This window comes from Centrocercus urophasianus, unplaced genomic scaffold (genome assembly GCF_019232065.1).
Source record: "Centrocercus urophasianus isolate 14NV4802_14NV808 unplaced genomic scaffold, USGS_Curo_1.0 seq_20, whole genome shotgun sequence".
In the NCBI taxonomy this organism is placed as follows: Eukaryota; Metazoa; Chordata; class Aves; order Galliformes; family Phasianidae; genus Centrocercus; species Centrocercus urophasianus.
Genome location: NW_024884756.1, coordinates 7222759 through 7238178, shown reverse-complemented (window position 1 = coordinate 7238178; position 15420 = coordinate 7222759). Strand labels below are relative to the sequence as shown.

Sequence of the window (15420 nt, the reverse complement as noted above, 5' to 3'; positions counted from 1 at the left end):
CAACCAAAAGTGAAAGTTGCCTTCACCACTGCTTGTCATGCTGCTGCAGTTATGCTTATCATCTGCAGACAAGGGGGTACCAGGCCTTGCAGGCTGTCCCCGTTCTGCCTACACCTGAGTTCAGCAGAGACAAAGCCATGGAGTGGAGCTGTAGCAGAGGCAGAGCACAAACACAGGGAGATCTGGCAGAGGATAGCTCGAGGTGGACCCGCAGTGATCTTATATGAAGCCATCTTTAGATCAGATGGGTTAATTCATTCAGTTGTGGCAATGGGCAAAGATTAAGGACAGTCACCATTGTTGCATTTGCAATTGCAAAACTGCGTTTTCCCGGATTTGTTAGAACATCTCATAAGTTTTAACTTCTCGTGTACTAGGGAAAAGGAGAAGAGATGAGACAGGCAAGGGGGAAAAGAAGAGGGAAAAGAAGAAGAGGGAAAACAGGGAAAAGAGTGGAAAAAAAAAAAAAGAAAAAGCTTCAGACTCGGAGCAGTCTGGGTCTCCACGCCACAGTGGGTGCCATTCCCGCAGAGCCCAGCAGAGGACAGGCCGCACACAGCAAACGAGAGATTGCCAGCCCCAAAATCCCTACTTCACTTTAGAGAGGAGTGTCGTTACTGTTAGAGATAACAAAATGAAGGGCTTCGGTGCTTCATATGCCTTGGTTGTGCAGAAGGGAAACTCTTCCCCGTCCAGCACCGGCTCCTCATAGGAACGGCACGTTTCCCAGCACACGGTGGCCGTGCTCCCAGCAGAGCGCTAACATCTCTCTGGGATGGCGCCGACTTCACACCTCCCAGGCTGACGATGACAATCCCACCACCACCTGCAGGTTTCTGCAAGGATTTCATGGTTTTCCTCAATGCCCAGAGGTGACTTCCCCTACTTGTTAGATGGCACTGAAAGCTGCCTTGGACAATGACTGAACAGGTACATGGATTTCAATCGCATGCCTGCACCTGGGGTCATGCTGGTACCATTCCCTCCATTGCTCTGTGACTTAGGCCTGGTTTTCCTCAACTGTTTCAGTAAACATTGAATATTTATGTCAGAAATTCTGTGTAGAAGTATAAAAGATTCAAGGCTAAAAAGAAGAGAGCATCTTGTTACAGGGAGGGAGCCTTCAGAAATAAACAGATGTTTAACAGGGCACTACTGTAGGATTTAAGACTGATAAACATCAAAGTGAAGGCTGCAGAATAAAAAAATGAAAACAAAACAAAACTGGAAGCATTTATTATAATTGCATCCTCCCTTTAATGTTTTTAAGAAGTCCAATGGGAATACATTTCCTTATCTGCTCGTAAAGTTCATTTCCATCAGCATATCTGGTCAGTTCTAGAGCAATGATGTGAATTTATGAGAACTGGAATATGCAGAAGAGAAAAACACAACAGGAACATTCCAGTCCTGCACAAACATAACAGCCCTAACCCACAGTAAGGAAAAGATATTGAGAAGAGAAAGCTGTCAGACACCAGCTGAAGGAGACCCAATGTCATTTCCCTAAACTGCACTAAATTCAGCAGCAGCTCCTAGGCAAGCTGAGAGGTACATCAAAGGCAAACATTGCTGCAGCACCAGTTTCCCACCCATTTCATCCACTGCATACTTACATACCACTGCTGGTGAGGAAGTCCTGAGCAGGTAGGACTCCCTACCTCTCTAAACTCCTGAAGTGAGGAAATCACCTGCCAGGCAGAGTGAAGTTTTGCCTTGGTACTTAAAACGCAGACGCAGACCCAAGTATGCCTTGAGAGGAGGCTCTGCAAAATCCCAGATGCATGAACATGTTGGTTTTCCTGGGAAAACAATGGGAGAGCAGGAATTGAGGAATTGCAGCAGATCCCATTCAGATGCCAGCGCATCATGGCACCTGGATCCAGCACCACGCTCTTACACGAATCCTGCTATTACCCAGAACTCAAAACTGGTGAAAACAAAATGAACTTGCTACTTTCTTTTTTATAAGTCAAAGGAATTAAATGTCCATACCATCAAGTAGCTGATGTAGCAGAATGTTTAAGTTATATATGACCACTTCTGCAGGAAAACAGACAGAGAAGGACAAACTATTCTAGGGTTCTTGTTACCAAGATTTCTTCCTATGTAAAAGATTTCATATTTTAATTAATGGTAATAAGTACAACTAAAAGTGTGGTTATTTTTGCCTTACGGTAGCTGCAGCTTTAATTTGCATGATACAGTTTTGATGATGTTTTTACAGTTTTTTTGTTATTGTGATACTTGTTTCATTAGACACTACCTCATACGCACTGTCAAGTTCAGTAAAATGCTCTCCCTTACATTTCGGGTGTCTGAGAGAAAGCGCCTGGTGAGTTAGAACAGTTGGGCTCATACCTCATATTTAAGCACTTCGGATACCTCATCTCCACTGCATTTCACTGTATGTCTAATTTTTCCTATTTAGTAGTAACTGTTCTAACCAAAATTATTTCATAACCATTACACACAGCTATAATAGCAAATAAGTGAGAAATGAATCTAGTAAAAAATATTTTAAATGGATTTTCTCTTCTTTTTGATACTTTATTCTAGAAGCAGGAGGTTGGACTCCGTGATTTCTAGAGGTCCCTTCTTACACCTGCAATTCTGTGATTCTAAAAAGTGATATAAGGTGACTGAATGGTTATCGTACCCAGATGTCCAGGAGCTTCCTTATAATATTTGTTTCAAATTAAGGGTGGAATCCAACTGGTTCTGAAGTAGAACAAAAATCATTGTGAGCAACAAGTGCATGTTTACATTGTGCATTTAATAATACAATAAAATTACAAAGTGCATTTAATAATATTCGAGTTTTTATTCAAGTTCTACCTTTTGCAGTAAGCCAATTATGGGAATAATTTCATTTAATTTAAATAACAGATAAATGAGGAATGAATTTCTTGTCTTCTAGTCTGTAAGGAAATGTTTGATAATCTAGCCTACAGCAGAATGAAGATGCCTGACTTCTGGCACGGTTATAACCTACATCCTTCTCCTCCCCTGCCATGAGCTTCTTCATACTCTTGTAACTCCTTCTCAGAAATGGTCTGGTTCCCCTTCATTGCCATTTGGTCCACCCCCGTAACAGGCTCAAATCCCATCCTGTCCTAACTATCTCCTCTGGGTTGCTGGCCAGGCAAGGGATGACACAGTGTAGATGGTCCAGAGCTATCAGTGCGCTGACTAATGACTAAGCACATGCTGACTGGCTAATTAAAGGCTGCCAAAAAGGATGGGTAATGGTTGGGCTCTGCTTGCCTTCTCCTCAGGGAGGGCATTAGTAATCTTCTTTTCCTCTACACAGTCACTGTTTTTCCATGAAACTCACAGTAACACAGCGTCTTCAAAACCTCTGTCTCAGCCATTTTTGGGTTTGGATATTTTTTTCTATTTTCTTTAGGTTTTCCAACCAGTATGAAAACTACTGGGGCAAAGCAGAAAGCCAAAAGGCAGCTGACAGTTAGACAAATGTGTGACTTTTCTCCTTTGAAAGAGACACATGTTGCTTGATTTTGGGGGCCTGAGTCATGGTCTTTGAATAGCCAGGGTTGGGAATACTGTTCACTATTGGCAGGCACAGCGGGTAGAATGACACAAATCCCAAAGATAATATTAAAACGCCATAAAGTTCAGTAAGATGTGCATTTCATTTTTAACTCTTTGGTTTTGCTGATGGTAACGTGCTGCTTATTTTTAAATCATTTTTGTAAAATAATTTTTTTGGGAAACACTTCTATCTGGTTACTTTCCTTTCACTTATTATTTACTTTTGTCACCTGCATCTGTAGTCAGCATTATCCTTCAATGCCACAATGAAAGTCATAAAGAAAAACCATTTCTGTATGGCACTGTTAAAGACACTGAGTGCTTCAGTACCTCCTAATCAAATGCTATGCCTTAAGCTCTCTCCAAATTCTTGCAGTCTCATAGAAAAGAAACAGCAACAAGAAAAGATGAAGACAAAGTTATTCTACTAACAACCTACAGGTATTCAGAGAATGTGCATCACCATGGTGGCTGAGAGAAAGCTCTGCCCTTGCTCAAAGCTCGCTGGCATTTTCAGGCATGACAAATAAAGGATTTACATCCTGCAGTCATGAACAAATGCATTATTGACGGAAAAAGAGTGGCTTTTTTTTTCCTTCCACAATTGTTACACAACACTGACAGAAAATCATGCATTAGTTCACAACAAGCCACAGTCAGTGGAAGACCTTGAAGGAGGAGGAGGCCAGGTCTCGCACCAGGCAAGCAGCTGCACAGCACAAAGAAGAGCCATGCTGGTAGAGGCGTTTCTCACCGGCCACTTCTCTCGTCCCTTCTCAAACATGATGAGTGGCTCCCAGCCAGTCTGCCAGAGCATTTAATGATTCTGATTTTAACGACTGCGTCAGTGTTCCTACCTGTTTATTGATGGATCATCATTCCCTTTGGAACTGAATCTACTGTGAAACTTGGCACTATTATTAAGGTTTCCACTTGGGGGTAGATTCCCTTTTATACTCAGCTTTTTAGTCATTCTGATTGATATAAAATAGCTTTATTATGATATGCATCGTTATAATACATTAAAAAGAACACTACGACCCAAAACAAATAAAGACCCAACCAAAACCTTATAAATAGTCTGGAACTGGGTTAGAGATTTTCGAGATTCTTTATGTGAATCACCCTATCCACCATTCATAAAGATGTTTTTCCAGCACCTGTAGTGTACTGGCCTCTTAAAAGTGCAAGAATACTAAGAGTCTGTTTAAAACAGTATGCTGTGAACGTGGCATTGCAAACTCAGATCTCTCCTAACTTGTAGTTCCAGTGAACCACGAGCCCCTTTATGTTTCCATACACTGAGAGCACTGACAGGAGCATCTTGCATCAAAATAAATGCTCAGGATATAAGCTGTCAAAATGCTTGCTCTACACATGGATCTGGCTGAAATGAGAACATTAAAGTTAGACCCTAAAGCTGCAACCTGGAACATGTGAGCACAACACATTTATTGCTTGCATCAACTTTACACCATGGAAAGACAATCAATTTAAATTGAATACTCAAGATTTATGAGCTGAATATTAGGCTCAGTTCTGTGCCATGCAGTGAATTTCTGTGCCCTGGAAAGGTAATGCAAAATAACACAAATGACTAGGCAGAAAAAGAGCTCTTGGATTGTTCTATCAAGTAGCATTCTCCCTTTACGAACGTACGCAAACAAATGCCCATATTTGCCACGCTTTCAGGTGTACTCATTATGGAAAAGAAACAAATAAAAGTGAAAAACTGACAGCACGGTCCCAATTTAGATAGGCAAACTGTGACATTTTGCATGAAATTCTGGGATTTGTGTTTGCTCTAACATATAGACCCCCAATTCCTCAAATGAAAATGAATTATTGGTTTTTTTTTTTTGCTAGCAGCATGTCTAGTCTCATCTACATTAATGTAAGATTTTACAAGCCATGACCTGTAATTATACAATGCTGTCTAGGTATGTCTTATGCAGTAAGCATATTAAAATCATAATTATAAAAATATAACTGGGATATAGAAAACTTACATGCTTGAATAGAAAGCCAAACACACTATCACTTCAGTTGGCATAACACAGAGGGACCCTGAACTGAAGTAAAATAGGATATGAAAAACGAAGATATACTGACAGAAGAAATTTAAACAGTTTATGTCATTTACAAATTTCAGTAACAATGGAAAAAGCAAGCTGGACTATTTCTGTGTAATATTAGAGTTGAGTAGCTCATGATATTCCTTAAAAATACCTTTGTTACTGAAGGTCTCTCAGTATCTAACTTGCTGCCCAGGATTTTGCTGACAAGGCAAACTTTCTTTACTTACTAAGTGTCTACACACTTCAGTTATTAATTTTGATACTAAAGGGTCAAATAGTTAGCCCTTACTTTTACTCATACGTGTACAAAATCTTTATTCCTGCTTATCTAGTACCTATCAGAAACACCTATTACAGTTGACTGAAATTTGAACTGCTTAATACATTTAAACTGTTGCACAGCGCAGCTTCCTAACATTTGCAGTGTATGCTTACGTATTTTTTCCCTTTTTTTTTTTAAAAAAAAAAAAGAAATCCCTCAGAATTTTACTTTAGATAGCACGAACTTTCAGTCAAAATAGTGACAGAATCCTAAAGCAACTCTAAAGAAAGCTCTGCCTCAATTCATAGTGCAGCTATGTGTTCAGTGTATATTTAAGAATGATAGTGCTGTCTTCCAGCACTGCTGCCCATAGTACTTGGAAACATATCCTTTCAGTATGTGAAGACGTATCCTCTATGAAGCCACCAGATAAATCAGTTCACCCTTGGCTGTAACTAAATGCTGTCTAGTGACTTGTGATCAACAGGGCTTTAACCTCTGACAGCTAGATTCATTGTTGGGACAACAACCAATCGTCGGTTTTGACGACATGAGCCTAATCAAAGTTGGAGTATAAAAGCCCCCTTGGCATATATAAGGCACACCAGTGTGGCAAGCTGTCTCTCAGACTGCATTTGCTTTCACGGATCTGTTCAGAACTGAAAGAAAAAGGGAAAGAGGGACAGGGGAAAAAAAAAAAAAAAAAAAGGAAAAAAGCTGCAGTGACTGTAAGATCATGCAAAAGCTAGCAGTCTATGTTTATATTTACCTGTTCATGCAGATTTCAGTTGATCCGGTGGCTCTTGATGGCAGTAGTCAGCCCACAGAGAACGCTGAAAAAGACGGACTGTGCAATGCTTGTACGTGGAGACAGAATACTAAATCCTCCAGAATAGAAGCCATAAAAATTCAAATCCTCAGCAAACTGCGCCTGGAACAAGCACCTAACATTAGCAGGGATGTTATTAAACAACTTATACCCAAAGCTCCTCCACTGCAGGAACTGATTGATCAGTATGACGTCCAGAGAGACGACAGTAGCGATGGCTCTTTGGAAGACGATGACTATCATGCCACAACCGAAACGATTATCACAATGCCTACGGAGTGTAAGTAATAACCCTGCTGCTTTCGTCTCGCTCCGCTCCTCCGAGAGTTGTCTCCGTGCTGTAGAGCCACACAACTCCTTCTCAGGCTCTCCCAACAGGCTGCTGGCTGGAGTCTGCCGGAGGGAGGGAGGAGAGTGTATTTCTAAAGAATTTGAGTCAGGTTCAAATGACCGTGTTGCGAGCCTTTGTTTTACTGTTCATTTTTTCGGCTCCTTGTAATGTGTGCCCTGTAGCACACTTAGGATTTGCCTAAGTGTGTTTAGAAAGCAAAAGGACATCTGCAGTTGGCTCTGTTACGTGCAGCATTCAGGAAGTTCCCTATTGCAGATAGAAAGTGCAAGTGCAGCTAATAAGATAACTGTATTTTCTGCATGACATTCCACCTGCTACTGTGTTTAAAAGCCATAGAAGTGAGTAGAAATACAGCTTAGAGTAGGAGACCTACCTAACTACAGCATGTTATAGCAAGTGTAAGCATAGAGTTAAATTCTTGCTTCTTTGCTGATCCCACAGGCTAGCACCACCCACCTCCGAGTTAAAACTGTATATTTAAAGCAAATCTATGTGTAACAGATTTAAATGTTAAAATGTCCACGTTATAGTTATCAGCTCCAGTAGTGGTGCCAAGGAAGAATGAAGGCATTTACTGAATGAGCAGATTCTAAGTTATCTTCTGAGTGCTAAACATCTGCTACGGCTCCTATCAAGTATCTTTTGCACAGCTAATACTATAGTATCTTATGTTCTTCATCAGCTGAAGTATTTGGCTATGGCAGCTGTTTTTTAAAATAACACTTAAGAATATGATGTCAAAAAGGAAAAAAGATGTCAGGACATATAAGGCAGGTTAGCAGTTACAGATATCATTACCATACGTATACTAGAATAATATCAGCTCCTGTAGCCAGCTAAAATGGACAAAAGATCAACTATGTCTGAAACCTTTTTTAACTCTGATAAGATGCATACCTAACAGCAATACATTATTGCAGCCTTATCGCAAACTGTCAGCAGTTTTATTCTAGCCTATTATGTACAAAATTTCAAAACTATTTTAATTAAACCTCTATATAGTCACAATGACTGGGGAAAAGTCATTATGCTTTATTGCTCTATTTTCTTCTTTTTATAAAAAGCATTTGAACTACAATACATACGCTAAAGAGGCAGTTATCTTAAGTGATCTGATTTATGAGTGTCAAAGATCTGTATCATTTAAGATCTGTTTTATCCTGGCATGGAGATACTCTATCATGACTAGGTAGGACAGCTGCATTATAGGCTACAGGAATGAAGCACTGCACATGACTTTCCTTTAATAACGTTGAAATGAAAACAAATATTCAGATTAGCACTTTTAATTTTCTTTCCACTCAGAAAAGAAAATGAAGTGTTAAGGGTAGTTTGCACACAGTCGCCCCTCTTTGCACAGTACACAGCACCCTAAGGTTATTTAGTAATCTAAAACTTCCCACAGGTGACAGAAACATTGAGTCAGCTCATGCTAAGCTGCTGCTGCTTTATGAAAGTCCTCAGATGAGCAGCAGAAGTGGGCTTGCAGTAGTCACCATGAAGTTGCATTGGCTGTGCCCTGTCCTCTGACAAATTTAGTCTGGGAAAGAGACTTTTCTGCAGCTGCATGGGTCAGCCCACAGTGCTGGTGTGATGGTCAGATCGTTGAGGACCACAGGAGTCCCTTAGCTTTTCTTCTCTTGCCTACCATTCCTGAATTTCTGCCTGTGCACATCGCTCAACTCTGCATACCTACGAAGTGCAATGGATCAGCTACAGTTACTTAGAAAACTGTTAGCCAAACCTTCTTCTAGCCTGCTTACAAAACAACCATCAATTCCTTGTCACATTATGTTACTTATAGGTGACAGTATAATGATTATATTTGCTGTAGGATGTAAAGTGCAGAAATTGAATGATATTGCATCCACTTTGTTACCAGTACTGTTTATATAATATTGTAAGACATCCTACATGATCTGGAAAAAAATTGGGTTGATATATGCATATTTCTTTTTGTTCCCTGTTCAGTAATTTGTTCTTTCCATTCATTTATAGCTGATTTTCTTGTACAAATGGAGGGAAAACCAAAATGTTGCTTCTTTAAGTTTAGCTCTAAAATACAATATAACAAAGTAGTAAAGGCACAATTATGGATATACTTGAGGCAAGTCCAAAAACCTACAACGGTGTTTGTGCAGATCCTGAGACTCATTAAACCCATGAAAGACGGTACAAGATATACTGGAATTCGATCTTTGAAACTTGACATGAACCCAGGCACTGGTATCTGGCAGAGCATTGATGTGAAGACAGTGCTGCAAAATTGGCTCAAACAGCCTGAATCCAATTTAGGCATCGAAATAAAAGCTTTTGATGAGAATGGACGAGATCTTGCTGTAACATTCCCGGGACCAGGTGAAGATGGACTGGTAAGTTTACTAAAAAAGCCTCATTTATGTATCTTGGTGCTGGTTTTTTTTTTTTATCATTGGAAAGTGATTTGTTGTCTTTTAAGGATAAAAATGGAAATACTGCTTAAGGAATGGATGATAAAGGTTCTATATACCCAATTCTTTCACTCTTTGCTCTCAATACCAAAATCACTTGGACATTCCTGTGCCTCCATTTTCCTGTTTGAAAAATTAAGATGAATTGAAATACCTCAGGGTCATGTTGTAAGGCACTGATTGGAAAATGTTTTGGCACTTACAAATGGATGGTACTATCAAAGTTACATTATTTCCAAACTTGAGAGCAAATACTGCATATTGTGAAGACTTTTTGCATAAAAGAAGCTAAAAGCAATTCAACTCTTTCTGTGATAAGAAATCTGCTGTAGATGGTGTTGAAAAGATTTTTCGCTCAACACATAAGAGAATTTCTCCCTATTCTGTATGCATGTGTTTTCCATTAATGACAATGAAAATTATCTATGTTTACAAACCCTGAGTTGTGCATCTTTTAGTGACAGAATGAATAATTCCTCCTACTAGGAATGTTTGAGTACATAAATTCTGCTCTATGCAATAAATGCATCATAATGATGAGCAAGCATAAAATAACTTGTGGTTTTTTTTCTGCAAGGTGAACATAATAAATCTAAAGCATACCAGTTTAACTACAGCATTTTCCTTGTTGCTTCCCCAAATTGCTAATCTTTTACAACCACAGCTGAACTTGCTGAAACAATCAAGAAATTTCTGCTTTTGAATAAAGTACTAGGAGCATAATTTTGTTTTTACTGCTACACAATAGATCATTCTGTTTATGTAGCTATGAGATGTTTAACTTCATAGCAGTGTAATGCAGTGAAAAGAATCAAGGGGAAAAGCACATCTTAATTGTAGATCCATCACAGATCTGAGTCTTCCGTAGTTGGAAGAGACCACTGAGATATCAATAATGGCCATGCCACCTCCACCCATTCAAGTATCCAACAAGGTGTTTTCACATATGTGGATAAGCCAAGGCTTTTCCAGAGCTATCATCATCTGTAAAAACAAACTGAATCAAGAGCAATACAAGAATAGATGCTCTGCAGTCCACAGCAGAGGAAATGTATTTCCTCATTCCTCCATCTCCTCTCCAGCCGCTCTCTGTAGCGGGACGCCCCTCTCCATCACGCCTCTCTCCAAATTGGTTACTTTTGGAAAACGCTTTTCCAGCAGCTGAACAATATACTGACCTAAAGGTGTGTGTCTTGAAAGGAACCAACTTGAGCAGCAGTTAGCTGGGCAGTTATTTACTCCTGAGGCAACTGCCTGGTCAGTGGCAAACAGGCATACTGCTGAAATTGACATAGGGCAGAAGAAACTTTGGGAATTTTTTCAAACTTGTTATTACAAAGGTTAACATTTATTTCTATTCTCAGTTAAGGACTGCGCAAAGACACCTTCCGTAGGAAGCACGTGGCTCAGAGATCTGCCCAAAGTGCTCTCCTGGCCACAAGGCTCTCTCAGCAGTCAAAATATCACTTGTCCCTCCAAAGTCATTGCAGCATATCCAGCCGTCTGAGTAAAAGCTGTGAAGTGGAAATAACCTGCCTAGCAGGTTATTAATATTTTTCTACTACCAATCCAATCACTCCACCCAACCGTAATTAGAGAGATTTCCTGTCCTCCTGGGTCTGGAGGAGAGGCCTTCCCTGATATCCAGAAAAATCACATACAGTAATGTTTGAATGGAGGAAATTTCAGATGGACTCACAAAAGGAATCCAGCACAGGTTGGATCCTGCCCTTTAAATGTGTGGGGGTTTTTTTGTGTTTGTTTGGAGTTGTCTCCTTTTTGGAGTTCTTCTATAGAGAAGAAAGAAAGAAAGAAAAGCTATTATTGTAGCAGCAAGGAAAATAACAGCTAAAGTAGGAGCCCAAGATCCTCATAATCTCTGAAGCTTTCTCTTAGCAGTTAATAAGAAGCAACAATAACGGTGATTTCAGGAAGAGATAGACAGAAATTAACACTCTTTGTGGAGAAGCAGCAGGGAAATGCTGGTCTTCAGAGTGAAGAAGAGAAACAATCCCTGAGCAGGGAACAAATGTATCAGCCTTGGGTGAGGAAAAAGTTCTCAGAAGGGTAGAAGTTCAAAAACATTTGCAGATGTTATTTGAGAATATAAATTTGATACGTTTGTGTCAGAAATATCTATCTGCATGTTCTTACTCAAATTACATACGCCTACCTTGTTAATACTTCCGATTCCTTTTCCTCTTCTCTCAGAACCCATTTTTAGAGGTCAGAGTTACAGACACACCAAAACGGTCCCGCAGGGATTTCGGCCTTGACTGTGACGAGCACTCAACGGAATCTCGATGTTGCCGCTACCCACTGACAGTGGATTTTGAAGCTTTTGGATGGGACTGGATTATAGCACCTAAAAGATACAAAGCCAATTACTGCTCTGGAGAATGCGAATTTGTATTCCTACAGAAATACCCACACACCCACCTGGTACACCAAGCAAATCCAAGAGGCTCAGCAGGCCCTTGCTGCACACCCACCAAGATGTCCCCTATAAACATGCTGTACTTCAATGGAAAAGAACAAATAATATATGGAAAGATACCAGCCATGGTTGTAGATCGTTGCGGGTGCTCATGAGACCATCGTGAGATCCACCACTTCATAAATTGTGGAAGCCACCAAAAAAGCTATATCCCCTCATCCATCTTTTAAACTGTGAAATTACGTACGCTAGGCGTTGCCAACATCCTTATACTGTACAATCATACAGACCACATATAGCACAACACGAGCTGCAGAATGTGAACTAAAAGACGATAGAATTACCTAAGGGCTGGCTCTGAAACCACGGACAAAGAAGCTACAATCAAAATCATCGGATTTAACAAATGAGTTTCTTACACTGTGAGGGAATCAATATTCAGTCATTCAGACACAAATTTATATCTAGTTTTCAACATATGTTGGTAATCAAAAGTAAGCTCCTTCTCATCCGAGGACAGAAGGAGCAGGCTATTAAATCAACTTCTTCACAGCTTCACTCAATATTGTATTTACAGCAAAATATATACTGGTAACATATACACCACTACACAATACCACCAGAATCATCCTTGAACACTTGAATATATAGTGCAGAGTTGTGATAAGATGAAATTCCACATAAATGGACAAATCCTGAAGTTAGGGATGGTATATTGTATTTAGCGTGTTTCCATTCCTTTTTTTCATTAGTATGTTAGTAATCAATGGCAATGGTGCTACGTAAGCAGGCTGAGTAAATAGAAAGATAGTTATCTAAGTGAAAGAATTTGGAGTAATAATGAATTTGCCCTATCCTCAGGTACACTATTCAACATTCGCAAGAAAAAGGTATTTTTTAAAGGAAGGTGAATAGTTTTCTAAATGTAGTAAAACGAAAGGCAGCACAGAAGTCTAACGTTCAAACCATAATCCCATATTGTAATCTGCCTTTGCAACATTACCATTTGCACTATGATAAGCCAATGCAAATAGTTGGTTGCTACAGACATTGTTAAAAAACCACTTTGATATAACTGACTTGTGTAATATGTATGCATCAATATTTTGTAAATAAATGTTTATTTTTTAATCACTGTTGGTATATGTTCATTACAAAAAAAAAGAGTGATGTTAATCTGTACTTTAGTTTAATAAACAAAAACCAGTATTCTCTTCATAACATAATTTCCTGGTTTTTAACAGTAATATGAAGGAACAGTGCAACAAAGTAAGCCATATGCAGAGAATTAGACCACATTTTGTATTTTTTTTTTTTATACTAGCATGAGCCATCTGTGGAGAAATGTTGGCTGTTGACATGTTTACAAGATTCCTTTAGGTTTCTCTGGTCATTTCGATCCATACCCCATTTTCCATATGTTGAATGTTATATCCATAAGAAATAGCACCACAGAAGACTGCTGCTAAGTGCCTATTATTACATTGTAAATTTTGCAGCAAACTATTATCTTCATTTGGGTAAACATAGTAAACAGATTTTCACCCAAATTCTGTATTTTCCCCTTGTGATAAAACATTGTTGATTGAAATTAAAATGTTTTCATGTTAATGAAATACATTTTTCGCTACATTGAAGAAATCGATTTTGAACTTTTCTTTGTGCAAAGCCATTGTAGAATTGCAACAATAATGGATTTCCCCTCTGATGTATTTTTTTTGCATGGGTGGTAAATATTTTTTAAAAGGCAAACAGTCTTGCTACAAAGAAATACAAGGATGAAATTTTAAGTTTGAGCGATAAACTTGAAACTTAAAGAATGAGCAGATTTTTGAGCATTTCTTTTCAACTATGAAGAGTAGCGCTAAAGTTGTGCCCAAGCATCACACAGATGTTCACCTTCTAATATAATTCATCTCAGCAGACCTCTGGAGCCCTTACGTACACCATCAGCTTAGTTTCCCACAAGACACAGAGTAAAAGCAGCCTCAAGCGAGCCCACCAGCAATGTGCAGGACTGCGAGCCCTCAGGCACACTGAAAGCCTGCTACACTGCTCAGAGCTTTCCATAGCACAGCACACAGCTGTTAGCTGAGCTTGTTCATAAGGCAGCAGCTGCAGAGGTGGTGGCACGTTGGAGCTGATGGCAAAGAAGACATGGTCAGTCTGCACTGCAGTGCTGATATGGCACCCGCGTGCTGACTTCTAGTCACAGTAGCTAAACTGAAGCGAATGCAAAGGCAGTTACCTCACATAAGGACATCCTTGGCTGTACCCTGCTGGTCCAGCCCCTGCCATCGCTGCCCTCCTGCCTGCTCCTCAACCTCAGCTCATGCTGAAAACCGTGCTCTGGTGGGAAATGCTTCCAATACGCTTAAACGGAGCTCACAGGAAGCTTAACTGCTGGCAAAGGAGCCATCACCACCAGGCACGTGTAAGCTGCAGCTTTTCACAGAGGTACTGGTTTGCTAGCTATGGGCAGATTTCAACGCTCAACATAGAACTGCTCAAGGCCAATCACATTCACAGTTTTTGGTCTATTTTCCAGTTCCATAGAATCTAGGTTCATTCTTCTGTGGTAGCTGGATGGTGGTTTTATTTTCCTTCCCTACTTTTTTTTTTTTTTAAATCAGAGATTACCAAATCGTCTCATTCTTGGATGCAAAGGAGTTCTTTTGGCCAAATGCCTTAAAAAAAGAAGGCCTGAGACTTGGACAGTCCAATCCAGGCGGTTACATCTTTTAAAGATACAGCAAGACAAAACATGGTGTTATAAAATGAAGTTCCCAACAAACTCAATAGCCAAATGATCCCAAGTCCACTTAAATACTTAGTGAAAAAAAATTAAAAATTAGGAAATAGTAGGTAGATAGAAGGCACTAACTAGAAACATTATTTATATTACCTATGTATTTCAGCAAAGCAGTCACCAAGAACCTCAATCTAATGATCCAAGCTAGCTGGCGTATTAACTTCATCCCAAGAACAATGCTTAAAGCAGCAGCATCTCTGCATATCACTGCTATCTGTGCACTGATGCAATAAAACACACAGCAAAGATGTGCTCACCAAACCACTCAGCTGCCCCTGTGAGCGGTCTGACCATAATGCTCCCTTGAATTGTGTTTTGTATCAACGAAATTGGATGTTCACAAGCTCTGGAAATGCTAAAGCTCCAGTTCTCTCTCCTGCTTAGCAAAGAAAAGCCCTGACAATATTCAAAGACCAGTTTATTAATTTGTATAGGCATGAAATACTGCTCTGCTCACGCTTTGCTGTTTATATAAAAAAAGGACTTATAGTGCCATCATCTCCTGAAGCAAACTTGTGCAAAGAGCAATAGAAAAGGGCAGGCATACAGTTTGTTCAGCATTAAGCAGCTATGAAGCAAAATTGCAGTGAATATTCTACAGCCTATTGTTTGGTACACCAGAAGTACCGACAACGAGAAGCCTGG

At 39.7% G+C, this 15420-nt stretch overlaps 1 protein-coding gene across 1 annotated transcript; it reads left to right on the top strand.

Annotated features, from left to right (window-relative positions):
- Window positions 1-6516: 6516 nt before the first annotated feature.
- MSTN (myostatin) lies at window positions 6517-13037 on the top strand. Its single transcript, XM_042822660.1, has 3 exons — window positions 6517-7004; window positions 9075-9448; window positions 11738-13037. The coding sequence occupies exons 1-3, from the start codon at window positions 6632-6634 to the stop codon at window positions 12116-12118; spliced, it is 1128 nt and encodes a 375-aa protein (XP_042678594.1). The 5' UTR covers window positions 6517-6631; the 3' UTR covers window positions 12119-13037.
- Window positions 13038-15420: the final 2383 nt, after the last annotated feature.

Coding starts and splice junctions, on each gene's coding strand:
- MSTN (XM_042822660.1), top strand. CDS start 6,632: ATGCAAAAGCTAGCAGTCTATGTTTATATTTACCTGTTCATGCAGATT. Junction 7,005..9,074: donor TATCACAATGCCTACGGAGT/GTAAGTAATAAC, acceptor ATTCATTTATAG/CTGATTTTCTTGTACAAATG. Junction 9,449..11,737: donor GACCAGGTGAAGATGGACTG/GTAAGTTTACTA, acceptor CTCTTCTCTCAG/AACCCATTTTTAGAGGTCAG.